The 25,510-nt window shown below is 49.3% G+C and overlaps 1 protein-coding gene across 4 annotated transcripts in view; it reads right to left on the reverse strand.

Moving 5' to 3' along the window:
• Positions 1-25,510, reverse strand: part of ASTN2 (astrotactin 2) — a 733,588-nt gene that overhangs the window by 493,882 nt on the left and 214,196 nt on the right. For all 4 annotated transcript variants that reach the window (XM_075905850.2, XM_075905849.2, XM_075905851.2 and 1 more), the window contains exon 4: positions 14,753-14,902. In XM_075905850.2, the coding sequence (XP_075761965.1) occupies positions 14,753-14,902 (150 nt within the window). The remainder of the gene's footprint in view (positions 1-14,752; positions 14,903-25,510) is intronic.

Here is a 25,510-nt window from a genome sequence, read left to right on the forward strand (position 1 = left end):
TGCGCTCCGCATGCCACAAAACCATCCCTCCAATGGCCTCCAAGCCTGACCCCCGCTAACCTCTCCCCTCCAGGCTGACCCGGTCCTTTGTCTCCCTTCTGGCTCTTGTCCCAGGATCCTCATCTGGCTAGTCTCACTCTACTCCACTCAGGCTCCTTGTCCAGCCTCAGTCTCTCACCTCTTCACCCATTCCACCCCCTCAGGAGGTCCCCGTTTCCTTACCCCAGTCAGTCACAGTCTCCCTGCCCATCCCCAGGCTCCTTCTCCCAGTCCATTCCCTCTAAGCAGGCTCTTAGCCTCTCTGCACTTGAGGCAGCCTGCTCCCTCCATGTTTCCTAGGTGCCGGCAGGGTGAGCACAGGAGAGAGAGTCTCCCTGCTCTTCGTTCTCATGCCAGTGTCACAGCAGCCACTGCTCCCTGGGCTGTTGATTCAGCACCAAGATAAACAACTGAACTTTCTAGCAAGTTCCCTTCCCGGCGGGGCGAATGACATGCCCTCCTTATGGAAAGCAGAGCAGTCCTGGGGGTGCACATAATGAGGGCCCTGCATATGGGCCACACTTCTTGTACAGTATCTTTGCTGTCCCTCCCTCCTACACACACATCCTTTAGCCCAAGCATTAAGCTTCAGTTTCCATCTCTCCTGGCCAACCCACCCAAGCAGAATCGCTTGTGGTATTTCCATGGTCCTGAACCATCACAGTGAGGAAGGATGGCCCAAGGGGTAGGGTGTTAACTTGGGACTGGAGAAATGTTGGTTCAATTTCCTGCTCTGCCACAGACTTCCTGGGTGATCTTAGGCAAGTCACTTGTTGTGTGGTTAAGTTCCCTTTCGGTAAAATTAATAGTTTTACCTCATGGGGTGTTAGTGGGCACTTCCCCTTCCAAGTGCATTTGCTGAAAAATGCAAGCTATGCACAAATGTTAAACAAGCAATACATGAAACACTTGGTTTTGAAGGGGAAAAAAAAGCGAGATTGTTTGGTCAGGGACTCTTTTCCATGATGGGGAAAAAAGTCAGTTTCTGTTAAAACTTTTCTTAGTTTGGCCACCAAACTGGGAAAGCCAAACAGTATTTGCTCAGTGCTGGTTGCGAGGAGAAATACAGTCAAGATTGTGAAGTTCTCAGATACGAGGGTTCATATTATGACTGTTGTCATCTAAGTACCTTAGCTAGACAACCTCCCTGTCTCTCTCCAGTGAATGAACTCACTGGGCTCAGGCAGTTTCTAAGCTGTAGCCTCAAACCAAGCGAACCTAAGCAGCACAAAGACTCCTAATCAAAGTCATGCAGTGACAACAGCCCAGCTCCCTCAAGCCCTTCTACAAAACAGCCTGGCAGGAAGCGCCCAATGCCGTATTACAGGGCTAAAGTGGTTGAGCAGAACACTGTGACTTTACTTTTTCTAAGGTAAAATTAACAAGGAATCAAGATGTCCTTTAGCCTTGGCTAACAGGAGCTGCTTTGTCATATATTTAGGGTGTCATCAAAAGCAGTCAGTCCCTGGAGCAGGGACTGGCTCTTGTCTGTCTGAAGCTGTGCCGGGGGGAAGTTGCCCCCCGCACAGTGCCGGATTAAGACCTTTAGAGGACCTAAGCACTGAAAAGATTATGGTGCCTCCCCCCCCCCCCCAATGTAATACAAAATAAAAACAATACTATGCTGTAAAATCTTTTTTTTTTTTTTTTTTTGGTGCCCCTCCTTTGCTGGTGCCCTAAGCATGTGCTTAGTTACCTATTAGGTAATCGAGCCCTGCCCCCGCATCTAGCTTCTATGGGACATTTGGAAGTAGGATGCAGGATTCAGGCTGTTTTAGAATTTCCAAACCTTGACCACACAGACACTGATGAGTCTTCCCCTATGTGCTGTGCTCTGCAATACATCTAGCCCTGCATTTTTTTTTTGGAGGGGAAGCCAATTTGGGAGGAGAGCCCAATACCCAGAGAAGCAGGCTTCAGAAATGCTCCTTTCATTTCCTTCTGGGTTTCCAGATTCCAGTTTCCCCTCCTAGCCTGTGCACCAGGAACTTTTAGTAAGTTATGGTGCAGTGGAAACCACTAGATGCATTAAGACAAAGCCCTGATCAACAGTAAGTTATCCCTGGGCAGAAGGATCTATTAATCACTTAGGGTATGTCTACACTACCCCCCTAATCCGAACTATCTAGTCCGTGCCGCGTGTAGCCGCGCGGCACGGGGTTCGCACTAGCCAGCTTTTAAAAATGGCGGCGCCGGCTTTATGCTAATGAAGCCCGGGAAATTCAAATCCCGGGCTTCATTAGCAAGTTCGGTATGCATACATTACCCCCCTAGTTCGAACTAGGGTGGTTAATGTAGGCAACCGGAGTTGCAAATGAAGCCCGGGATTTGAATTTCCCAGGCTTCATTTGCATATTGCCGGGCGCCGCCATTTTTAAATGTCCGCTAGTTCGGACTCCGTGCCCGCGGCTACACGCGGCACGAACTAGGTAGTTCGGACTAGGCTTCCTACTCCGAACTACTGGTACACCTCGTTCCACAGGAGTAACAGTAATTCAGAATAGGAAGCCTAATCTGAACTACCTAGTTCGTGCCGCGTGTAGCCGCGGGCACGGAGTCCGAACGAGCAGACATTTAAAAATGGTGGTGCCCGGCAATATGCAAATGAAACCCGGGAAATTCAAATCCCGGGCTTCATTTGCAACTCCGGTTGCCTACATTAACCACCCTAGTTCGAACTAGGGGGGTAGTGTAGATATACCCTTATTTATGTTAAAAAGGAAAGATGCTCGTTGAACTCGTTGTTTACCTTTGGCAATTTAGATAACTGCCAGAGTTCAGTGCTGGCTTTTATCCACCAACGAGCTTCATACTCAGAGGCTGGAATACCTCAGCTGACTTTAGCAGGGTTCCCTTGGTTTTGTTTTTTGGTGAGATTGTCAATCCTCATGTTTAAAAAAAACTTCTCACAGTTGTGCTCTTTTTAGCCATCTGTCCCAGTAGAGGGCGCCATACACCCCTATTTGTGTAGTGTCACTAGAGCCCTGCAAAAACAGGGATAGCCACTTTATATCGATGTCGATGGGGGTATCCATGGCTCATGTTTAGGGATACAGATGCATATGCAGATACAAATTTTGTATCTACGCCAGGCTCTGTCACGCATCCAAAGACATATTTTCCTGACTCCCAGTCCTGTGTTCTAGCTGTTATAGCACACTCCTTCCCTGCAGAGGGCACGGAGTTCCATATTTCCACTGAGTTCCAACTGAGGCAAGTATATTCTATCGCCTCAAATTCCATGCTGTGTGTCCAGCTGATGATGACATTCTTCACTTCCAGTTTTAAAGCACTGTACAGGAGATGGGTGGGTTCTGTTAGCTGCAGCTGTTGTGTTCTACACCAGAGCAGGCTGCATTTCAGCAGAAAGTGAATCTAAGAGCATGTCTTCACTACCTGACAGCTTGATAGGCAGCGATAAAGACACGATATATAATAGAGACATGATCAATCTACCACCAAACACTCTCCCATTGATGCCAGTACTCCCCCAGCATGAGCAGCGTACAAATGAAACTGGCTAGAAAAGCAAGAGAAGGGAAATATTCATACTGGTGCATTGATAACGCTACCACAGTAGAGCAAGGCGAACCCAGACAGAGGGCGACTGATCCAATGAGCATATCAGTTAACAGATGTCCTTGAGACACACACTTCAGACTAATAAATACATCTGGAGTTTTACACCTTGATGTAAACATTAGTTTTCTTATTCATATTTAAACAATAGTCACAGGGGTCTATTGTACTTACCAACCACCATCACTGAAAAATGTGACCTAAGAATATAACCTGATTAACTTGCTTCACATTCCAGGCCTCAAACACCTTTGTCAGCTCCTTATTCATCTTGACATTGAGATGGATCTCTGTTGCTATATGCAGAACTGTGCAAATAACTGGTTGGGTTTTGTTTGAGGGTTTTTGGTTTGATTTGGTTTGCTGGAAGTTTGGAGGAGAAAAAATAAAATTGTGGATAAAAATTGTTTCAGTTTTACCCAGAACAAATTTTTAAAAATTGATGAACTAAAACATTGGGGGAAACTCCGTATGTTGAATGAAACATTTTATTTAGATTTTGAGCCTTTGTTTAAGTTTTTAAATAAAATGCAAATAAAAAAAACAGAATCATAACATTTTAAAAATGCTGAAAGAAATGTATTGATTCCTTCCCCCCAAAAATGTTGAGTGTTATTTGACTCCCCCTCAACACAGTTTGGCAAATTCACAAAAAGGTTTTGGTTGACCCAAGCCTGCACTGTTCTCTGAAAAAAAGTTTTGTTAAAGAAAACACACCTCCACCAATTATGCCCAGCTATAGTTATAACCTACAATGGGTTTGCCTAGCATGACTCCTCAAAATCACGGCTCTCCTCAACTCCCCTGTTTTTACACAACCAGTAACATGCATACTTAGCTCTTCTGCAACCTCTTCATGCCACAGAGCACTGTTATGAAGGAAGGTTAAGAGCACAGCCAGAGAAACTGAGGCATAGAAAGTGAAATGCAGTGTAAAAGCAGAACAGATCATAGCATATATAGATATAGTGCCTATATCTCTATTTTCCTCTTTCTTCTATGTATTGACTCTAAATACATGGCACTTGATAAAAGAGTTTCCGCTGAGAGTTTTTATGAAAGTGGCATTATTCAAAATAAAGTTACGTTGTACTATAAACAGAAAGGATTTTTTAAAATAAAATGACCTCAGAGAAATATGACTTTTCCTGTAGCTGTTAGAAAGACTTAATGAAAAATCAGGTGCAATGACAAACAACAGATAACCATAGAAATGTAGTGCTACATTGTCAAGCATTTTGCAACAGATAACCAGGTAAACACAGTTGGCAGGGGGAAGTACCGACAGGGAGGTTTCTTTGCCATTTGATTTTCTTGAGTTGGATGGTGGTTGTGGCAGGGGGCAAACACAGAAGATCCCTCAGGGGGGCCTCCGGAGTGCTGACAAGGCCACTGCCACTCGCCTTCCTGCTCTTTGGGGCTTCTCACCACCCAGTCCTGATGAGCCAGCTCCTTGGTCTCTCCCAGCCAAGACACCGAGCTGAGATTCCTGCCCACCACCCCGAGAAGCAGTACAGACACTGAAATCCTTCAAGTCCAAGGAACATGCAGTTTGGGACCCAGCTTCCTGGGATACTACTCCCCAAATGGGATCAAAACCCTAAGGGTACGTCTAAACTACATGGCTCCATCGACGGAGGCATGTAGATTTGTTTATTTGGCAAAGGGAAATGAAGTCGCGATTTAAATAATCGCGGCTTCATTTAAATTTACATGGCTGCCGCACTGAGCTCAGCGCGCTAGTCTGGACGCTCCCCTGCCGACATCAAAGCCTTTTATCCACCTCCCCGGTAAACCTCATCTTACGAGGCATAAGGGGGATGTCGATAAAGGGCTTTCAGGGCGGCGCGGAGGTCCAGACTAGCGCGCTGAGCCGGCAAACAGCTGATCAGCTGTTTATTATTTAAATCGCGGCTTCATTTCCCTTTGCCTATCTGTCTAATCTACATGCCTCCATCGATGGAGGCATGTAGTCTAGACACACCCTAAATGAATTATTTAGGTAAGCCCCCGTTAGCAATGAAAGGGGGAACGTACACACTGGTTGCTCCCCTAGGTAACAATTATTAACATTGGGCTTGATAGAAAATACAAGTGATTGTATTAAGTACAAGCAGTAAGATTTAAGTGGTAATAAGTGAGAACAGGCAGAGCAGAGTAGATCACAAACTCAAAATAATAGAAGACGCTTAGCTAATTCTATACTAAAACCTCAGTATAAACTCATTACAAACTCACCCTAAAACTGTTTCTTTTCCAGCTAATCCTTCCAAACCAGAGCTATTCCTCACCCTGGGATCTTTGGTTCCTTCCTTTGGTTGTGTCCAGCCAGCCCAAAGAAAATGTACCTGCTAAACTTCCCATTGTTTTAAGGATTCCCTGTTTACCTGGCAAGTTACCTGGCCAGTCCCTACCAGTTAGGGAGGTCATGCGACTTCCAAAGACCAACCACTGCCAAGACTAAAGGACAAAAGCGATTTACTTACATATGACTGCCCAAAGGTTGAGGCATCCCAGCACTAGAAACACCCTTGATGGCTTTCATTCGCACATTTAAAACCATAAAGCATTTCATACTCCATATGTCTAATTTTACAGGCAAGAACGATACAGACACCAATATAAGATCAATAGATCCAGCAGATTAAGACATTAAGATTGATAGGTTATTTGAAGCAATTTGTCTAAAGGATCTTTGAGTTATGCAGATTTGTGTCCATAAGGCCATTTCATAAAGTATGCGGGGTGGGGTCCCTCACAGTGGAAGTTTGTTGTTGTTTTTAAAGCCAGGCACTCAGCGGCTCTCAGGAAAAAGGCAATCCTTCTGCCGCCAGCAGGTCCTGCAGAGGCAGCACTCCAGCTGTAGGACTCTGATGAGGTTAAGCATTAATTAAATCAAACTGCGAGAAAATAATTACACACACACATCCGTCAGGCCAAGCTGACACTACCCAGTAACAAAGCTGGATGCAAACTCCATCAACAGAATTGTCATGCGGCTGTTAAAACGAAATAAATGCATCCCAAACGGACAATTTCATTTAGGGGGAGAAAAAAATTGGATTGCAAAGAATTAATGAGGCGAAGGGTTTGTGTTGGCAAATGCATGTAAAATGCAAACATAGTGAGTTGTGATATCATCATTTCACCTTAATGTTCAATAGCGTTCCAATCGCTAACGCACCAGAGGAGCAATTAAACGCAAGCCATAAAAACAAAAAACTTCCAAAATGGGAGAGGAGCTGGGAAAGGAATAGAAAAAGACATGCCTGGTTGCAAAGGCATCACAGAGCTCCTGGCCAAGGTTTTCACAAAAGCACAAAGTTTTGAGGAATGTAATTTGAGATATGATGAAGGGGCTTGATTTTCAGGGGGCAGGCAGTAAGCCTGTTCTGAAAATCAGGCCTCTTTAAGTGTTTCTAGACTACAGCGTTGTTATTGTTGTTTTTTTTTTAAAGTGGCCTTTTTTCGAAAAAACTTCCTCTGCGTCTAGACTGCTGCTGCATTCTTTCAAAAGTAAATCGAAAGAACACGGCAGTTTTTTCGACCATGGAAAACCTTGTTTTATGAGGAAGAATGCCTTTTTTCGAAAGTGCTCTTTCAAAAAAAGGTGCTATGTAATGCAAACCGTGCTTTTTGAAAGAGAGCATCCAGACTGCCTGGGTGTTGTCTTTCAAAAAAGCAGCTTGCTTTTTCAAAGTACTGGCTGTAGTCTAGATGCTCTTTATCAAAAGAGGCTTTTTCGAAAGTATCTTTTGAAAAAGCCGCTTTCAAAAGAGGCTTGCAGTCTAGACGTAGCCTAAGGTATATCAAGCTGGGCTCAAAATCACTGGTACCTTTTGAAAGTCACAGGACATGTTACTTTCTGAATACTTGAAGCAGCTTGCTACTCAACCTCTATGCATCCCTACCGACCCAGAGAGCATGTTCAGTGATGAGAGGGAGGGTGCAGGGGGACCGTGCAGCACACAGACCACCTGGAGGAAATGGAGCCTCACCAGAATGGGAGAGCACAGGCAGTAAGATCTGTATTTGTCCCTCCCTGGAGAGAAACATGTTGGAGCCAGATCAGAAGGCTCTAGGAGACATTCTAACGAAGGCCCTTCCTGAGAAACGAGTCTCGGAACAACACTCAGCCTCCCACCCAAGATCTCACAGCGCCTCCTTAACACGCAGCCCCCTTCTGAGAAGAGCATGGTCCTGACTTTATGGATGGGACAACTGAGAGAGCTGTGCATCAGTGGGAATCACCACAGAACTCTGCCGTCCCAACCTCCAGCCCCTAATCTAACCTCTGACCACACTTCCCATCCACCTCTTTCCTCCTTTAGCTGTTAGGCCTTGAGCCGCAGTCCCATTTCCTGGTGGATTTTAGCCTCCTTGCTGCAGAGAACTCTCCCTGTGAAAGGGCTCAGCTTGGTCCCCAACAAACCTCCACCCTAACGAAGGACACACACAGGAAACAGCTGGAGAGCAAATCCCCAGAGGTGCGTGGAGCCAGCCCCTCAAAGAGTGGAGAGAGCCAGGGGAAGTTTAAAGACATAGTTTGCTGAGCAACCCTGGCTGACATGCACAGACTCACAAGTTCCAGGCACTTCCCTCAGTTCTGCTGGCTGAAAAAGGGCCCCTTTTTTAACAACACTGTCACTGGCCTACTCACCCCACCTCACTGCCCCCGGGAGAAGTTAAACTGAAGTTCATGAAGACACCCAGAGGACTGGTTAACCCTTCCCCCCCCCCTTCCCCAGCACCACCTGAGACCAGAGTGGAGCGCTCCCCTCCAAGATACGGGCTTGTGAAGACCTGCTTTGCACAGATGGGCCAGGCACCGCCTGCTGTGAAATAAGAAACCCGACATAGCTCCGATGCGCACCCAAACCCCCTGAAGGAGACAGACACTTTCAGGAAAACAAACTACTAGGAAAAGCTACCGGGGAAGATTTATAGGCAAAGCAGCTGTGATCTCTAGTTGCAAATCAGCCTGCTGACCTAAGCCAGAGTATGTCTACACTACCATCCTAGTTCGAAACTAGGGTGGTTAATGTAGACAACCGGAGTTGCAAATGAAGCCTGGGATTTGAATTTCCCGGGCTTCATTTGCATCTTGCCGGGCGCCGCCATTTTTAAATGTCCGCTAGTGCGGACTCCGTGCCGCACGGCTACACACGGAAAGGACTAGGTAGTTCGGACTAGGCTTCCTAATCCGAACTACCGTTACTCCTCGTGAAGCCTAGTCCGAACTACCTAGTCCGTGCCACGTGTAGCCGCGCGGCATGGAGTCCGCACTAGCGGACATTTAAAAATGGCGGCGCCCGGCAAGATGCAAATGAAGCCCGGGAAATTCAAATCTAGTTCGAACTAGGGTGGTAGTGTAGACATACCCCCAGAGGGAGCAGGAGTCAGGGGAGAAAAGCTCTACACCAGACTCCTAGGGTATGTCTACACTGCCACCCTCGTCCTCCTTGCAGGAGGAGTAACAGTAGTTCGAATTAGGAGCGAATGGTGGCGCCCGGGAACATGCAAATAAAGCAGGAGATATTTAAATCCCGGGCTTCATTTGCAAGTGCGAATGCCTACATTAGCCACCCTAGTTCGAACCCCTAGAGAGAAGATTGAGTGTGGTGGTAGGGGGCACTGTGACATTGCTGGAGCCATCAGAAACCCCATGCCAAGGCCAAGATCACAAGCATGTCCCGCTCTCCAGTCTCCATGCTGCCCTCACGCTCAGAGGGCACGTGTCTGAAAGGGAGGGCTGGATGCAGGGACATTCCAGCAAAGGATCGTTTGTTTCCGCTGAGGAGAGCCTGAGGGAAAAGTCTGGGAGCTCTCAAGCTAGCGCCTTCTGGGTAGTTCCCTCACATTGCTCTGGCAGGCCCAGCAGACCAAGAACGGCCAACTACCAGCATGTGTGTGTGTGAAAGGATCAGCTAGGGAGTGCGGAGGGGTATTCACTACGATGGTGTGGGGACATTAAAAAAAAGGAAGCATTAGGGAAAACTGAGTTAGGCTGCTGTGACGGGGCAGCATCGCCCCGCACTGCGAATCCCGCCGAGCAGGCGCTGCTCAGCATCCGGGCAGAGGCAGCCCGGCGCTGCGAGGCATGTTCGCATGCCACACCGGGGCTGACAGAGCCGGCCGACGCGTTGGCGCGGCGCCCAGAGCGCAGCGGCAGGAGCAGGGCTAACGCGGGGGCGTTCCCCCGCCCGGAGAGCCCCACGCGTCAGACAAACCGCGGCGGAGCCGGCCAGCCCCGCCCCTGCGCTTGCCAATGACGTCAGAGAAGACATAAGCGGCGGGACGCTTAAAAACGCCACCGCCACGGCAAAGGGGGGGGGAGAGAGGTGGAAGCCCTAGGGGTGGAAGCCCTAGGGGTGGCACCACGAGTCAGCACCTAAGAGCCTGGCGGGGGCCCCAACTGGTAGGCGGGACCCCCCCCCCCGGGTGAGGGGGACGCAGCGCCGGCAGCCTGTCGGCCAAAGGCAAGGTGAAACTCCCGGCGAGGGAGGGAGGGAGGGGCAGGGCGGGGAAAGGAAGCAGCTCAGGGCAGAGCCCCTTAGGGCTGGTGGGCTGACGAGTTACGGCAGGACGCCCCATCAGCCGGACCGGAGCTAGACGGATCCATGTCCTTAGGGCCCTGGGCTGGGGCCCGTGAGTGAGGGTGGACCCGGGCCCCCCTTTCCCCTGCCCCATGGCCGTGGGGAGAAGTCGAGGCTGGAAAGAGCACCTCAACGACCCGCAGCAAGGGCGCGCGGGTGGCAGTAAGGCTACCCCCCCCCGGGGGGAGGTTCAGCAGGTACCGGCGGGCGAGACTGGTACAGCTGCAGACATCTCGTCACTGGTCAGGTGGCCACAGGGCAGTGAAGACCCATTGCAAACGAGGTGACAGGCTATCCAGGAGACAGATGCTCCGTCCTAGAGATCTGAGCAGCAGTTTGGACTGTTCGAGCAAGCCCGCTGGCCAACCTAAGACAGTCGTTGGTAGGGAGCACTGTGTCCTTCTTTGCTCAGCTGCTGAGGAGACTGAAAAACCTCTCCTGCCAAGGGCCTTGAAGGAGAGAGGAAAGGTGATGGGGGAGGGGAATCTCACAGGGCAGCCAGTTTGACTCCAAAGTCATCCACCTTCAGCTTGCTCTGAAATACCGAGATGCATATTTGAGTAACTACAACAGACGAAACCAAATAATTTAAACCAGTTAAAGAGTCAGGACATTTTCTTTACACCGAGTGAATAATTTATGGCCAAAGCGATAACAAAAAAAAAAAAAAAACCAAGCCCTCTCCAGTCCTCTACCACAGGAAAATGTACCCAGAATAAAAGATCACATTTCAGGCTCATAAATAAAAGAGAAACTAAACCCACGGTAAACAGTGAGGAAAGCATTTCTCCCCAGGCTTCCCAACGTTGCTGCAGAAATGGCCATGCAGTTTCTAGCCCACGCTGCACTAGGCACCAAGACGAAGAGCATCAAGGGAAGGTTCTCTATGTCATAAATTCATAAAACAACCCTCCACCAGCCATCCACCAGCCCTGCCATCCACCAGCACAGTTTGAACCCTGGAACTTTAGAACCAAGCCACCGATTTTTACTACACGAGTTAAAAGACAAACTCCTTTAGCTGGTAGCACTAGCAGGCTACCATAAGAACACAAGAATGGGCATACTGGGTTAGTCCAAAGGTCTATCTAGCCCAGTGTCCTGTCTTCCGACAGTGGTCAATGCCAGGTGTCCCAGAGGGAATTAACAGGACAGATAATCATCAAGTGATCTATTACTTAACACCTGTTACCAGAGGCTAGGGACCCCATTCCTGCCCATCCTGGTTAATAGCCATTGGTGGACCTAGCTTCCATAAATCTATCTAGCTCTTTTTTTTTTTTGAACCCTGCTAAAGTCCTTGCCTTCACAACATCCTTTGGCAAGGAGTTCCGCCAGTTGACTGAGTTGTAACAGACTAGCCTGTGGAGGAAGACATAACTACTATGTGAGTGTTACACTAAGCAGAACAAGATGAGTTCAGCAATATGCAAACTAGAGAGTCAGGGAGAGCCACAGGAATTTTTCCATGTCCAGCAGCCTAAGTCTAGAGCCCCCTTTACATTCATTACAGCCCAGCTGGTCTCCTCTTCTCTGCAGAGGAATAGCAGAGAGGAAGCACAAGTGTGGCAGGAGTGCTGTACTGTGCATGGTTGTACAGCTGGGCAGAAAGCAGAGACACCAGAAAGGAGGGGGAGTTAGAGATGGAGGAGAAACACTGAGGCCTTAATGGCCAGTATGGAAGCCAGGCCCTCAATCTCTCTGCTGCGGAGTCACCTTCCCCAGAAAGGCTGAAGGCCCCATGGCGAGGCGAGTGGGTTAATGAAGCGCAAGGATGCCATGTGCGCTCCACACTGTGCCAGAACCAGCTGCAAATGAGGCCATGCTGCCCATCACACACTGCAGGGCCAGAAGGAGAAGGCAGGCATCAAACATCATCCCTGACAGCCACTCGGACCGTTCCAGACTCACAGCAGGTCTGGTACCCAGGGACTGGGCAGAGAATGGCCAGAGGCAAACGGGGCCAGTCACAAGTGGAGGTCTCACTAGCAAGGCAGCACAATGGATTTTCACCCTGCAGTGACAGAAACTGTCCTTGAGACACTCGACTCGCCATGTTCCTACTGCATGCCCAGACCCTCTCCTTACAGAGCAGGCTCTGACCCCGGGAGGGGGCCGGCTGTACCTCACCCCTGCTAGCTCACTGACAGCCCTGTAGTGCAAGCATTCCAGTCATTTGGCCCCGCACAGACTGACCCCACCCTCCTCGGAGGAAAGAGATGCATCGCACCCCGCAGCCTTAATCTCTTCAACTCCCGGCAGCCCATTGGAGACACAGAGAGCATGTCACTTCTCCACAGACATATCTATGCTGCAGTCACTAGCAGGCACAGCCAACCTAACTCAGGCCAGCTTGGGTTCAAAGCAGGGACACCAGGGCAGCTTCAGCATGGCCTAAACAAGGCCACCTGGAACTCAGGTTACTGGTTTGGGGTGGAGGGAGGGGAGTCTTCTCTAAAGAGCAAGCTGCTCCAATACCCAAAGTAGCTAGATTTCGGCTAGCTCAGGTATGTAAATGCACAAACTTTAGAAGCCAGAAATCTTTTGAAGCACCCTGGGAATCGGAGCAGCGTTCTGGGATCCGGAGCCATGAGACGAAGAAAGGTTCAGAATGGAGCTGGCGGAGAACTTTGCACAACTTTTTTTTTTTTGGTAGGAGAATGCTGATCCCTCTAAGCCCAAACTTTTTAGCAGGGAAAGGGCCCATTGTGAAGGATTTCTTGACAGGAAAAAATTGAAGTTCCCAGACTGTTCACATTTTTGTTTTTATAATTTCAAAATGACTTTTTGTTTGAAAATTGGAGTTAAGAGAATGTGTTTCAAAATTATTGAAACATTCCAATGGACCAGAGCCAAAGTTTTATTCAGGTTTCTGGTTTGCAGAAATTTGACATTTCCGCATTTTATCCCAAGTCAGTAAATAGCCAGATGTGTGACTTCTGTTCTAGGTTATTAGCAGCAGTGCACCACTGTGTGGGGTGGTAATGTACAAGACTCACAATGCAGAATAACCAGGAACTTACATCAGTGCTACACCATACCCCCAACAAAGAGCAACATCGCCCCTTACTTGTGACTAGAACTCTACCCCCTACTTCAGAGGGGTAGCCTGGTTAGTCCGTAATAGGAAACACTTAAAAAACAACAAATAGTCTAGTAGCACCATAAAGACTAACATGTAGATGGTATCATGAGTTTTCATGGGCACAACCCACTTCTTCAGATGACAGTTGACAAGGTATAAGAGCAGGATCTCAACCAGCCAAAAATTAGGACATTTGTGGGAAGGGGCAGGAAGGGATGAGAAACAGTGCAACCAACCAAACCATCCTTCAGGCCACATTATATTATGCTTTGAAATCTAAATACACAAGCTATACTGGACAAGCTAATTCTAACCCCATTATCCTTAACAAAAACCAAAACCACACAAAACAAACTTTTCCAACAGTCTGTCTAAAGCCATCTCTCCAGCAGATCTATCCCAGCATAGCTAAGTGGCATGTCTCTGGTTTTCCCCCTTTATTTCTATAGGTCAAGGATAGGCAAATGTGCAACACAGAAGAAATCCGTGAACTTGGGGTGATCGGAAATCCATTTTGCCCCCAGAGATCAAAAAGATTTGCACAAAATCTGATTTCATTTACCTGAAACTCCCATTGCTCAACCCAGCCAGGTATGAGGCAACCACAACTTTAGAGATTAACACAATAAGCCTCAGCTTATTGCCCATTTCAAGAAGAGCTAACGGTGCGTAAAGGTGCAAGGGAAAATCAGCACCAATCAGGATCAGGCCCAGAATGAATCAGACTTGGGACCCATTCACATCCATCCCTCGTTCCTCAACCACTAGGGATGTAAAACCGTGTTTAATTGGTTAACCAGCTAAACTTTCTGTTTATTAGTGATTAAGGGCCGGGCAGGTGGGGTGGTTGGCCCCGCCATGGAAAAAGGCCCCTTCCTGCAGTGTGGGAATCCGGACCAGGGCCACTACAGATGGGGGTTCCTCTGGCTGGCTGACTAGAGCAGCCTGTGCCTGCAGTGAGCCCTGTGGGGCTGGGGCAGCCCCCTGCCCGTGCCAACCAGGGAGCTCCAGACCCTTCTGGTTAACCAGAACCAGCAAGGGTGAGGCTTACCAGTTAGCTGATTAACCATTCACATCCCTATCCCAACAGCCTGTTGCAATCTGAGCAACACCATCTCAAGGCACTGTCTCCTCCACCGAGGTGTGGAGGGATTTTGTGGCCAAGAGCACAGAGAGTCCCAGCCAGAGGGGAAAGGAAGCGGGTGGTGCCCTGGTGCGCAGCTCCACAATAACAGGCTGAGCTGTGGCAAAAGCCAGCAGGGAGCTATTGAAAGAGCTGGCAGGGCCCTGGGTTGCAAGAGGACAGCACCTGTAAGAAACTTTAAGTGACTTTTACTGCTGGCCCCAGTGGAGCCCTGAGCATCCCCTCCTGGCTTGCCACAGCCTTGTGCACTGGCCTCTGGGAAATGGGACAGGAGGAGGAAATGTGAAGCACTCCCAAGGGGGATCCTACCTCGGGGTCTGTTCCTGCGTTTCCGCCTCCCCATCGATGTGCTACGCAGGGCTGGCTGGAGTTGGCCGATCTCAATGGGCGTGTTGGTGCGGAAACTCTCCTTGAACTTCTGCATCAGGGACTCCACCGTCTCCTGCGTGGTCTCCGTGGCTACAATGTGAGTAAGAGGGTGGTGGTTAAAAGACGTGTGGACATCGAGCACTGCAACGCATCCTGGGGCACCCGCCACCTGGAGCTCCTGGCATAGTGTGGAGCCGAGGCACTGGGTAGCACCGATCATTGGAAACAAAGGCTCAGATCTGCCAAGTCGCCTCATGCCAGACAGCCAAGCCGGGCTTTCCTATACAACAGGGACATGAGACTCAAACCTCTCCATCATTTCAGACCACCCATTGCACTTTTCAGGCACACACCTGATGAGAAGTGTCCTTCAGACACATTCCCCAGCAAGGAGCTGCTGGCAGCACTGTGCCAGTCTCCAGCGAGCACGCTGACTGCAAAGCAATAGCACATGGAATAAAACTGCCCAGAGTCAGCTCCCAGGCGGGACTTTTCCCTCACCTTCTTCTAGACCCCTGGGGTGCTCCTTTGCATTAGGGCCTTTAATACCACCCTTGCCATCTGCTGGGCAACTCCCAGGCCATGCACACATCCATAGCATTGGCACATGTCTCATGTCAGCCCTGAATGTCTCACTCCTGAGTCTGCAATACCATCTCTATCCCAGTGTATCCCCGTAGGGTGCTCCCTCATTGCCTTATGGCTCAGTGTACCGGGGTGGTCACCCTGCTCCAGGTGAAGGAAAGGGTTAAACCCAGCCTGAAGGGAAGACTGGGACCCTGGAGTAAGCAAGAGGTAGGAGGCACCTAATTAGGGCCCAGCTGGGGCAGTACAAATAGGAGCTGCTAAGCTCAGACACACATTCTTGGAGGAAGAACTCAAACCCACCACCCGGCACTCCCCAGGCAAATGCTCTATCCCCACCTCCCTACCTTGGGAGGGTCTCTTATCCTGTGTTGGCTGTCTGGTTACTTCCAGGATGGGCGGGGAGAGGGCACCACTAGAGCCGCTGAGGGGCAGGCAGGCTAGAGAGGGTACCTGAGACATAGCAGGGTGGGGAAGGGCAGGCAGAGATGGGGAGCTCTGGCCAGGCAACTCCCAGGCTGAGGCGAGCAGGAGAAGGCAGCAGGTTCACAGCCCTTGCCAATGAGGAGTGGCCATTTCAGACTGCAGTCTTCCCGAGGCAGGGGCTAGCTGATGACTGGCAGGGTTCCCTGGGAGGGGAGGACCCCAGAATGCGGGGGCACTGCTGGGGGGCAGTACCACGAGCAAAGAGCACCAGGCCGGGAGGGGTGCAAGGCCTGAACCAGCGCAGAAGACGACAAGTAACAGAGGACAAGACACCAGGCACTCCGAGGCTGAACAGCTAATTCCCGAGGAGACCAGCAGGAGGCGCTGCGTCGGTGAGTGCATGACCCGTTACACCAGGATAATGCCAGGCAGAGGTGCTTTTCCACTTCGCCAATCACCTGTCCAGCCTGCCTTGGCAGCACCCACTGGCTCCCTGCCTCCACTCCCATCCCCACCGCTCTGTTGATCCCACAGCCAGTGCCGTGTCCCTGCTCCCCTCCTAAGCAGAGCCTCCCAGTCGGGCTTCATTCTGGCGAATGGTGCAGCAGTTTGGCGTCGCAGACAAATGTCAGCTGGGGACTGGCTAAGATCATTCGAGCCAATGCTTTCGAGTTCATACTGGGCAGCAGGGATTAAAAGGCTAATGCATTAGCCCGCTGCTCTCCCCACGTGTTGAGATGCATCAGATATGTATTTTAATTGGAAATACTCTGGCACCTGGTGAGCCTGGGCTCTGTAACAGCCATGGGCCATGGACTCCAATTCTCTTAGCAGCATGGGGCAGAGTCCATTTTAACAGGGGACGGGAGGATGCTCATGCAGGACCAGGAGCCTGTGAGCCTCACTTAAATGCTAAGACTCCTATGGAGAGAGAGAGAGGACTCCAAAAATGATACCGGAGGTGGGAAGCAGTGGCATGAGGATGCATGTGGCCCTTCCTTTCTGCTTGCTAGGAGTACAATCATGCCCAACCTCTGCATGCACCCAAACCACTGTGTGACTGATCTGTTGAGTCACGTGCGTCTGCACAGGCAACTCCTATACGTTCAAGGAGCAGAGGGCAATTCCCCAGGAAGCAAGAGCTACCTGCTTCTTACTCACAAATGATACTAAACTTCTCAAGATAGCTAAGATCAAAGCAGACTGTGAAGAGCTTCAAAAAGATCTCACCAGACTAGGCTACATCTACACTATTAGTTTTTTTCAGAAGAGGAAATGCAAATAAGGTGCTCATTTGCAAATCTCGTGCTCTCATTTGCATATTCTCTTCTGATTCTTTTTGTGGAAGAGGTTTTTGCAAAAAAAACTTCAGTGTAGACAGAGCCGTTTTTTGAAAAAAAATCCCTTTTGCGCAAGATCCTCTGAGCCTCATTTTTTGAGGAATAAGGGATCTTGTGCAAAAAGGCTTTTTTCCGAAAAATGGCCCAGTCTACTCTGCGTTTTTTTCCGCAAAAACGTCTTCTGCAAAAAGGATTGGAAGAGAATATGGAAATGAGAGCATGAGATTTGCAAATGAGTGCTTCATTTGCATTTCTTCTTCCAAAAAAACCTAACAGTATAGACATAGCCTAACTGACAAAATGGCAAATGAAGTTTAATGGCGGTAAATGTAAAGTAATGCACTTTGGAAAAAATAATCCCAACCACAATATGATGGGGACTAATTTAGCTAAAACAACTCGAGAGAGATCTTGGAGTCATTGTGGATAGTTCTCTGAAAACATCCACTCAAATGTGCAGTAGCAATCAAAAAAGCAAATATACAGATAACTCATCTCAAAAACAGATATATTGGCATTGGAAAAGGGCAACAAAAATGATTAGGGGTATGGACTGGGTCCCATCTGAAGAGAGATTAAAAAGACTGGGACTTTTCATCTTTGAAACGAGGAGATGGGGGGAGGGGATACGATAGAGGTCTATAAAATCATGACTGGTGTGGAAAAAGTGAATAAGGAAAATTATTTACTTGTTCTCATAACGTAAGAACCAGAGGACACCGAATGAAATTAATAGGTAGCAGGTTTAAAACAAACAAAAAGGAAGTTTTCTTCACACTTGGTCAGCCTGTGGAACTCCTTGCCATTTGATATTATGAAGACCAGAACTTTAAGAGGGTTCAAGAAAGAACTAGATAAATTCATGGAGGTTAGGTCCATCAATAGCTATTAGCCAGGATAGGTATGAATGATGTCCCTAACGTCTGTTTATCAGAGACTGGGAATGGGTGACAGGTGAGGGATTCCTTGAAGATTCCGTGTTCTGTTCGTTCCCTCTGGGGCACCTGGCATTGGCCACTGTTGGCAGACAGGATACTGGGCTAGACAGACCTTTGGTCTGACCCAGTCTGGCTGTTCTTCTATTAAGAGTTTGCTGAGTGGATGTCGGCAGCAGGGAGGGAGGGTGGGCGGAGGAGGAGGGAAGGAAGACAAGAAAAATGCAGGGTCTGGACGTGATGGGAAGGAGATAAAGTGTTTGGGTACTTTCACTCCAGTCCCATGCAACGACAGGCCCCTCCGCTGGGCTCGGATGTAATCGGGTGCTGCTCTGCCTTCCTTTGCTAGCAGTGTAATTTCACACTCAGCAGGGTGACCGTGCTGTTCCAAATACCATTAGCTGCTGGACATGTTGATTCCCTGTCCCTTTGAAGGGGTTTCACTGGTGGCAGAGATAATGCACCTGAAATTTCCAAATACCAGCTTTTAAAGAGCTCCCTTTCCAGAGCAGGCTTATCAGTGCGGACAGCTTGGGATGGGATGAGACCCCGCGGTCGGAGCTCTTGTCTCGGAGGGAGGGGTTGAATCCACAGCATCAGAGCTCCGAGACAGCAGTTTGGATGGAAAGGATGTTTCGGTTACAAGCCAGCGCTGGGCTGATAATACAAACACGCAGCCACACCAGCAGGCGAGCCCTTCCCTCGCTTTGACTCCCAAGGACCCTGATGAGGAGCCCCGAGTCAGACCTGTCATCATGACACTGGTGTTAATACGCAGATTCAGCGAACCTGCCTCCCTGCGCTCATGAGCATATCACAGGGCAATCTGCTTCCATGCCCTCCCTCCCGCAAAGGCAATGCTCCATCTAGGCAGGCCCCCACCCAGGATTCCAGCACTGCTCTGTTTAAGCTCTGCTGAAAGACTTTCTCTGTTGCAAGGAACCCAATGACCCAGCCCCTCAAGGTACCGCAGCTAAGCCCCGAAGCATCTCCCATGTGTTCCAGAGGGTGCCCCCCCACCCACTGCTGCTTTGGCTGCATGCTCAGTGCTGTCAGTCTGAGCAGAGAACTCCACACACATGGGCTAGCTGCACCTTGCACCGGATGGCCTCACACACGTAGGAGACCATTGCCCACTCCTGACTTCTCAGAGGAGGGCTGGAAGCTGCAGGATTGTCTTGCAAGTAGCAGCAGGTCAGCTTGGAAGGTTTTCCCCGTTTTTTCTTCCAATGTAAACAAATAGCCCCGGCATCTGTGAAAACAGCTCCAGGACTACAGCACTGGGGAGATGAGGAATCAAACCCACTGTTGGCATAAGCAGATGAAACTCCATCTATATCAATATAGGCCCAAAACACCCATGCCTGCACAATCAAAAGCAGCGCCCCACTAGCCTGGGAGGAAATCTTTCAAGTCCCTGATGCACATCAGGCATTGCACCCTGGTGCTGCATCAAATACAATGTGCAATGAGCCAGCAGCGAGGAGCAAGGATGCAACAGGTCAGAGTGGACAAGGCTTAGGGATCCGCTTAGAGTAACCCTATCAAGGGATCCCTCTAGGGTTGCCAGATGGTTTAACCAAACATACCGAACACCCTCCCCCCAAAAAAACACTGGGGAAAAAATTCTGGTGGGGGGGGGGGGGAAAGGGGAGACCAAAATTGTTGAGCAAAAAAAAAAAAAAGGACCCTGTGAGTTACTAAGCAAAAAAAATTAAAATAAAAAAGAACCAACAGCATTAAAACAGCATGGCCCCTTTCAGTGCGTGCACAGTCAGAATAGGGATAGGAAGCGGTTGTGCACTAAGACCAGGGAAGGCATTGCTTCTCCGTGCTTCAGGTCTTTAGGCTTTTTGCTGGTGGCCATCTTGTTTTCTTGGTCGAGCCTGAGGACAGCTCCCCTGCGGAACCAGGAAAGCAGGAGGTCTGGGGGCTGGGCCCAGTTGCTGAGTGTGTCGTAGGGTTGCCAGGTGTCTGGTATTTTCTGAATTTTTTAACCGACAGGAGGCGAAAATACCGGACTGTCCGGGTCAATACCGGACACCTGGCAACCCGAGATCCCTCACAGCTCTGCTGCTGTGTGCGCATGTATGCGGAAAGGGAGAAGGGACTGAGCCCCTTTCCAGAGCCATGGGCCAGGGAGAGGCACTGCAGGTGGGCAACATCCAGGGGGAATGCACAGGCCACAGTGCCTTTGAAGGGGCGGGATATGATCCTGCTTTCCCATGTGACTATTTCCTGGCTACAAGTTCTCACCTCCTCTTGCAACTGCATGGGGACAGATCGGCAGCAGCAAGGCCTGCCCTGAACAGATGGCACGCTCTCCAAACCCTGGGGCTGTGGAATATGTAACGTGCAAGCAGTGAAGCGATCTTATGGCCCGTGTGCCAAAGGCTTATTTCCTGGAAAGAGGCCGAGTGAGAGATTAGAGGGGGTTAGACTACAGAGAAGAGGGAATCTTCAACTAGCTAAATGGTGTATAGGTCCTGACCCTTCCCCGTGCTTTCTTCGGCCGAGAGACGTGATCAGCGAGACTGTGACCATGCCCCACCTAGGCCCTCTACAGGCACATCAATACAGAGGCATCTGTTTGCATAGCAGCACTGGAAGTAGATGCCAAGAGCGGGGAGATGCCACCCTCACAGAAGGAAGACCCCAGCTGTCAGTGGCTATTTGAAAAGTGAGGGGTGTCTGCTCATCCAGGTGCTCAAAGATCTTCCCCATCCTAGTATCTTGCACATTTCAAGTTGCAGCCAGCCTCTCCCACCCCCCAGGCTGGGAGCACTGCAAGGCAAAGCAATTGCTTGTGTGAGCTCAACAGATGGAGTTTGATCTAAATAGTGTTGCAGACCAAAAAACATTTTTAAACCCCCCTCTAATGGACAAGTGAGTAAGTAAATCAGCCAGACTCCTTTGCTCGCTGCCAGCAGAGATGCAGGGAGGGCAGAAGAGGCTTGAGAGGCCAAGTGGCACAGCAGAGTGGAACAGTGACAAGACAAATGCCCCCTCCCTCCGATCTCCCTTTTCCAGGGACACCCTACACCTGTCCATGAAACCCACACAGGAGTGTGGGGTCACCCACAGAACCCCTCCCAAATTTCACCCGGGTGTATAAACATGATGGCCGCCATCTTGGCTGTCTCACTGGGGCCCAAACTGGGCACCTCCAGAATTAAACGCATGAGTCTTTCCAGCTCGCTCTGTCTCTCGGCTGTGCCAGGCACAGGGGGCACATATCACTCTGACCAGCGGAAAATCTTCAGTCGCGTGCCCCGCACACAAGCTGGGAACAAGACAGTGTCAATGCCAATCAGGCACCGCCTGTGCAGACGGTTACTGTTAAGTGAGTTTTTAATTGTTCACAAAATGTAGTTAGAGTGAAAGCAGGGGCAGGGCCAACATTATCCACTCTGGACTTACGTACAAACACCTCAGTTCTGGCCTGCTGCGAAAGCTGACAGGTTCTCATTCCAGGATCAGGCCCAGTATTTAAATTGTTCTATAATTGGGAATCCTGGTGTGCTCAATTGAACCTCTCACTATAGAAACTCTTATCTATTTATTAATACATTTAGTACACAAGAGAGATGGGGAATGTACATCTGTATTTCCAGGTACTCACCCTTCCTTCTAGAACAATCTGAAGCATTAGCCATTATTGTCCTCATTGCCTTCCCCCTCATCACCAGTGGCCCTGTCTGGCACCTCCCTACATCTCCTTCCCCTAGGCTGGATTGCCACTTTTATACTGTTACACCCATGCGATGGTGGATGCATATTCAGGAGGAGCTGTTTCCCTTTCTTCTTATTTGTATTTCCTCACTTTACTAATGGTGCAGAGTCTTTTCCTATAGGTCAGTACAGCATTGATCTAGCCTCGTCAAGGTGTCAATGTGTATCCATTTGTAACCCCTGGCAACATGGAGACAATCACATGCACTGGTGAGAATTAGAGACATTTATGATAATCTAGTCCACTCTAACTAAAGAACCTCCATGAACTAAACCCAGCGTCCAAACAGGTCAACTTGAGGAACTACTGTTGAGTGCAGCCTCCCCCATCATCGTATCTTCTATACTGGCTACTTCCATGTCTTTGGGGCTGACCTCCTAAAAGGAAGCAAGTGGTTGCTTCTATATATCCAGCCCCCTCTCCGCTCTGCCTCAAGGCTACATTGACAACAATTTACCCTCCTTCAGCAATGTTCCCTCTCCATTTTTTATCCGTGTGCAGAATACATTTTGTTTTGTGCACCATGGCATGTGCAGGTAACTGGCACCAGCAGTAGAAACATAGTGCTGGCTGAGAGTGCTCTGCTAATCAGCTGGGTGGCACCTGAATCTCTCCTGGGTGGCCGCCCAAGTGCTCAGCTTACAGGGAACACTGTCCTTCAGGTCACCCCAATCCCACATGGGCCTTCCAGGGACCAGTTCACAGCAACCGCCTTTTCTCCAGAGAAGGCATTCCACATTCCTTCCCACAGCAGCAGGCTCACTGGAAAAATAGTTATGGGGGGGCAGGAGGGAGGGACAAATAAAACTTCTGAAAAAGCTGGGCCTAGACGATGTGACCGTGACAAGAAAGGGGCAACTTTCATCCCCAGTGGAAACTCTATAGCTGCCAATAGAGCTCCACCATGATTTTATCTGACCCACTGTGTTTAACAAATTCCAGCCCATGCACGGGATTAATTCACAGCCTCGCAGTCAGCAGAGCGTGAGAGTGACACTCCTGGGGGAACAAGTCCCCCTCCCGGTGCTACTCAAGCCAAAGCAAAAGAGTGGGTCTGTGCCATGCCCGGCTAGGCTGCAGCCGCGGCCGCGTGCGGCTGAGTGCATTAACTTGATGGCAGGGATCTCGCACACCTGTCACTGATTAATGAAAACATAAATAACCCTTCCAGCCTAATGGAATTCTTTCAGCTAAAACCAGCCCTTCTGCTTCTGCAGGCCTCTGGGCACAACAAAGGGAAGGATGCTCTCCGACACACACCCAGGCTCATGCTGGGACGATGCACAGAGCATATAAGCCCCTGCCTCTCCAAAACGCATGTGCACCCAACACACAGGTCCAGGGGGAAACGTTCAAAGGTAAGGAACAAGGTTCATGCACCTTTTAAAATCCCTTGAGCCCTCGGCTGTCCTTGGCTGGCAGGTCGATAGCTGTGAATAGCACCGTCCCTAGGGGCGTGCAGGGCCTGGAGCTGCCCCTCCCAGTGCCCCAGGGGTAGAGCCCAGAGCAACTCCCCCGCCATAGCCCTCGCCCCTGCCCTGCCTCTGCTCCACCCTGCCCCTCCCCCAAGCCTTGCCCCTGCTCCACACCTATCCCCCTCCTCTGAGCAACACAAGCTGGGAGATAACAGAGGCCTGGTGTGGGGCAGCAGCAAGGGGGCGGCCTCCAGCGCACTCATGGCGCCAGGGGGAGCCAGGGCAGCATGGCAGCCTGCTCCCACCTCGCCGCCCTCTCCGAGCCCACTGCGCTGGGAAGTGAAGCGCTTTAGGACTGAGGTCCTCTGCTTCCTGCTGCTGCGGGGAAGCGGAGCTCAGCCACCTGGGAGAGGGGGATGCGGAGGAGCAGAGCAGGCTGCCTCCCCGCTCCGGCTCCCAACGCCTGGTGTGGGAGGGGGGCAGAGCTGCGCCAGATCCCATCACCCCCCAGGTCCCTCCTGTCCATAGGACGTTTGAGGCGGCCGCCCTCCCTTTCCTTTAGGATCTAGCCTACAGCCCTTGTATTCAACAGCTATGGTCTGTTACTGCCATGTCCCGGGGCCACTTCCTACCTTCACCCGTCTCCAGGCCCCCCGTCACAGGCAGATGGGCCTGGGCAGATGGGCACTCTCCCGCATTCTTACAGTGCACAACTCCTGCATGCACCAACCACAATCCGTCTGGGAGCAGTTGGGCTCTAAACAAACGAATGGATGTAAGTCACTGGGGAGACACTAATGTTCTCCATTGACTTGCTCCAGGTTTGCTTGAAAGGTAATTGGAATGAGGAGAACCGGGAAATAGGAATCAGGACTCCGGGATTCTATGCCTCAACCTTCCACGGACCAGCTACATTAGCTGGAGAAGACAATTTCTCTGTGCCTCGATTTCAGTGTGTTAAACATGAAGGTGAGTCCTAACTGCCCACTCTCATGGTTTTATTACGCATTTTGTGGTTTTTGGTGTAAGTCTTGGCATAGTGAGAATATGCTTAAAAAATATTTTGTCCTTCATGGAGGGAGAAAATAGCTTAAAATGACTCACATGAAGTTTCGAGGCTCAGAAACTAGAAGGCAAAGGAAAGTCCCAAAATATTTTTTTAAAACAAAGCTGATGATTTGCAGCTCAAACTCGTGAGTTTCTCAGTGCTTGGAGTTGGCAATACTGTTGGTAACACTCCAGAAGCCTTGGAGAGATGAAGCTAGAGGATGGCACAGTATCATCTGTAATGTTCATCAAAAATGTCAACTAAGTGGTTTTCAGAACATGATTTTTTGTTCAAAATCAAAATGTTTCCTGGGAATGCGCCGAGTTTCGCTAAATTTATTATTAAAAAGTTTGGAAACATTTAAAATCACAATAGAGTATTTTGTGTTGACTTTCTTGTTTATTTTTTACTCTTATTTATATTTACTATTTTATATTTACACTTTTGTAATTATTATAATTCATGTGTATTCATTATGTTTACAGCTATATATATGTAAATATATTTAATAGCTATACCAATATCCTGTGTTTAAGGTCTGCCAGGGACACGGTCCCAATTTGTACAAAATCAAAATTTGAAATGGAATTTCTCACAGGACAAAAATTTCCATTTCTGACAAGCTCTGTTAATTAGGGATTGTTTTCTGAAGCATCAGCCCAGTTTGGTGTTGGTCCTAAAAGTCTGAATGTGCCATGATTTGCACAAGCCCCATCTCTAAATGCAGCAGGCACCCTGCCAACTAAAAAAGAACTACAGACCTTACAAACATTGACTAATTAATATGCATAACACACAGTGTACTCCCAGAAATACTTTTATCCCCATTTTACTGAAGGGGAAAATGGAGCACAGAGGGTAAGGTGACACAGTGGAAGTCTAACAACAGAATCCAGGAGCCCCAGGCTTTCTCCAACCACGGGGGTGTCTCTATTTGATGCCTTTCTTCAGCAAGGAAGTACCAAACTCTCAACAACGTTCTTGTAAAAGTCTCTGGCATTCTACAGTGCCATTTGCAATTGTTTTCTCGCACACACAGACGGGCAGATCCCAAATGATGCAATGATCATGTTGCTGAATGCACAATGTTGCAACATAATCATAAAAAAGAACACACCCACCCCATCCTGGAATAAAGCCAAGCAAAACAGTCTGGCTTTGTCTACACTGCAGGGTTTTTGCACAAGAAGCTTTTTGGGAAGAGTTCTTCCACAAA

This window comes from Pelodiscus sinensis, chromosome 23, assembly GCF_052426305.1.
Source record: "Pelodiscus sinensis isolate ZL-2025 chromosome 23, ASM5242630v1, whole genome shotgun sequence".
NCBI classification, from domain to species: Eukaryota; Metazoa; Chordata; order Testudines; family Trionychidae; genus Pelodiscus; species Pelodiscus sinensis.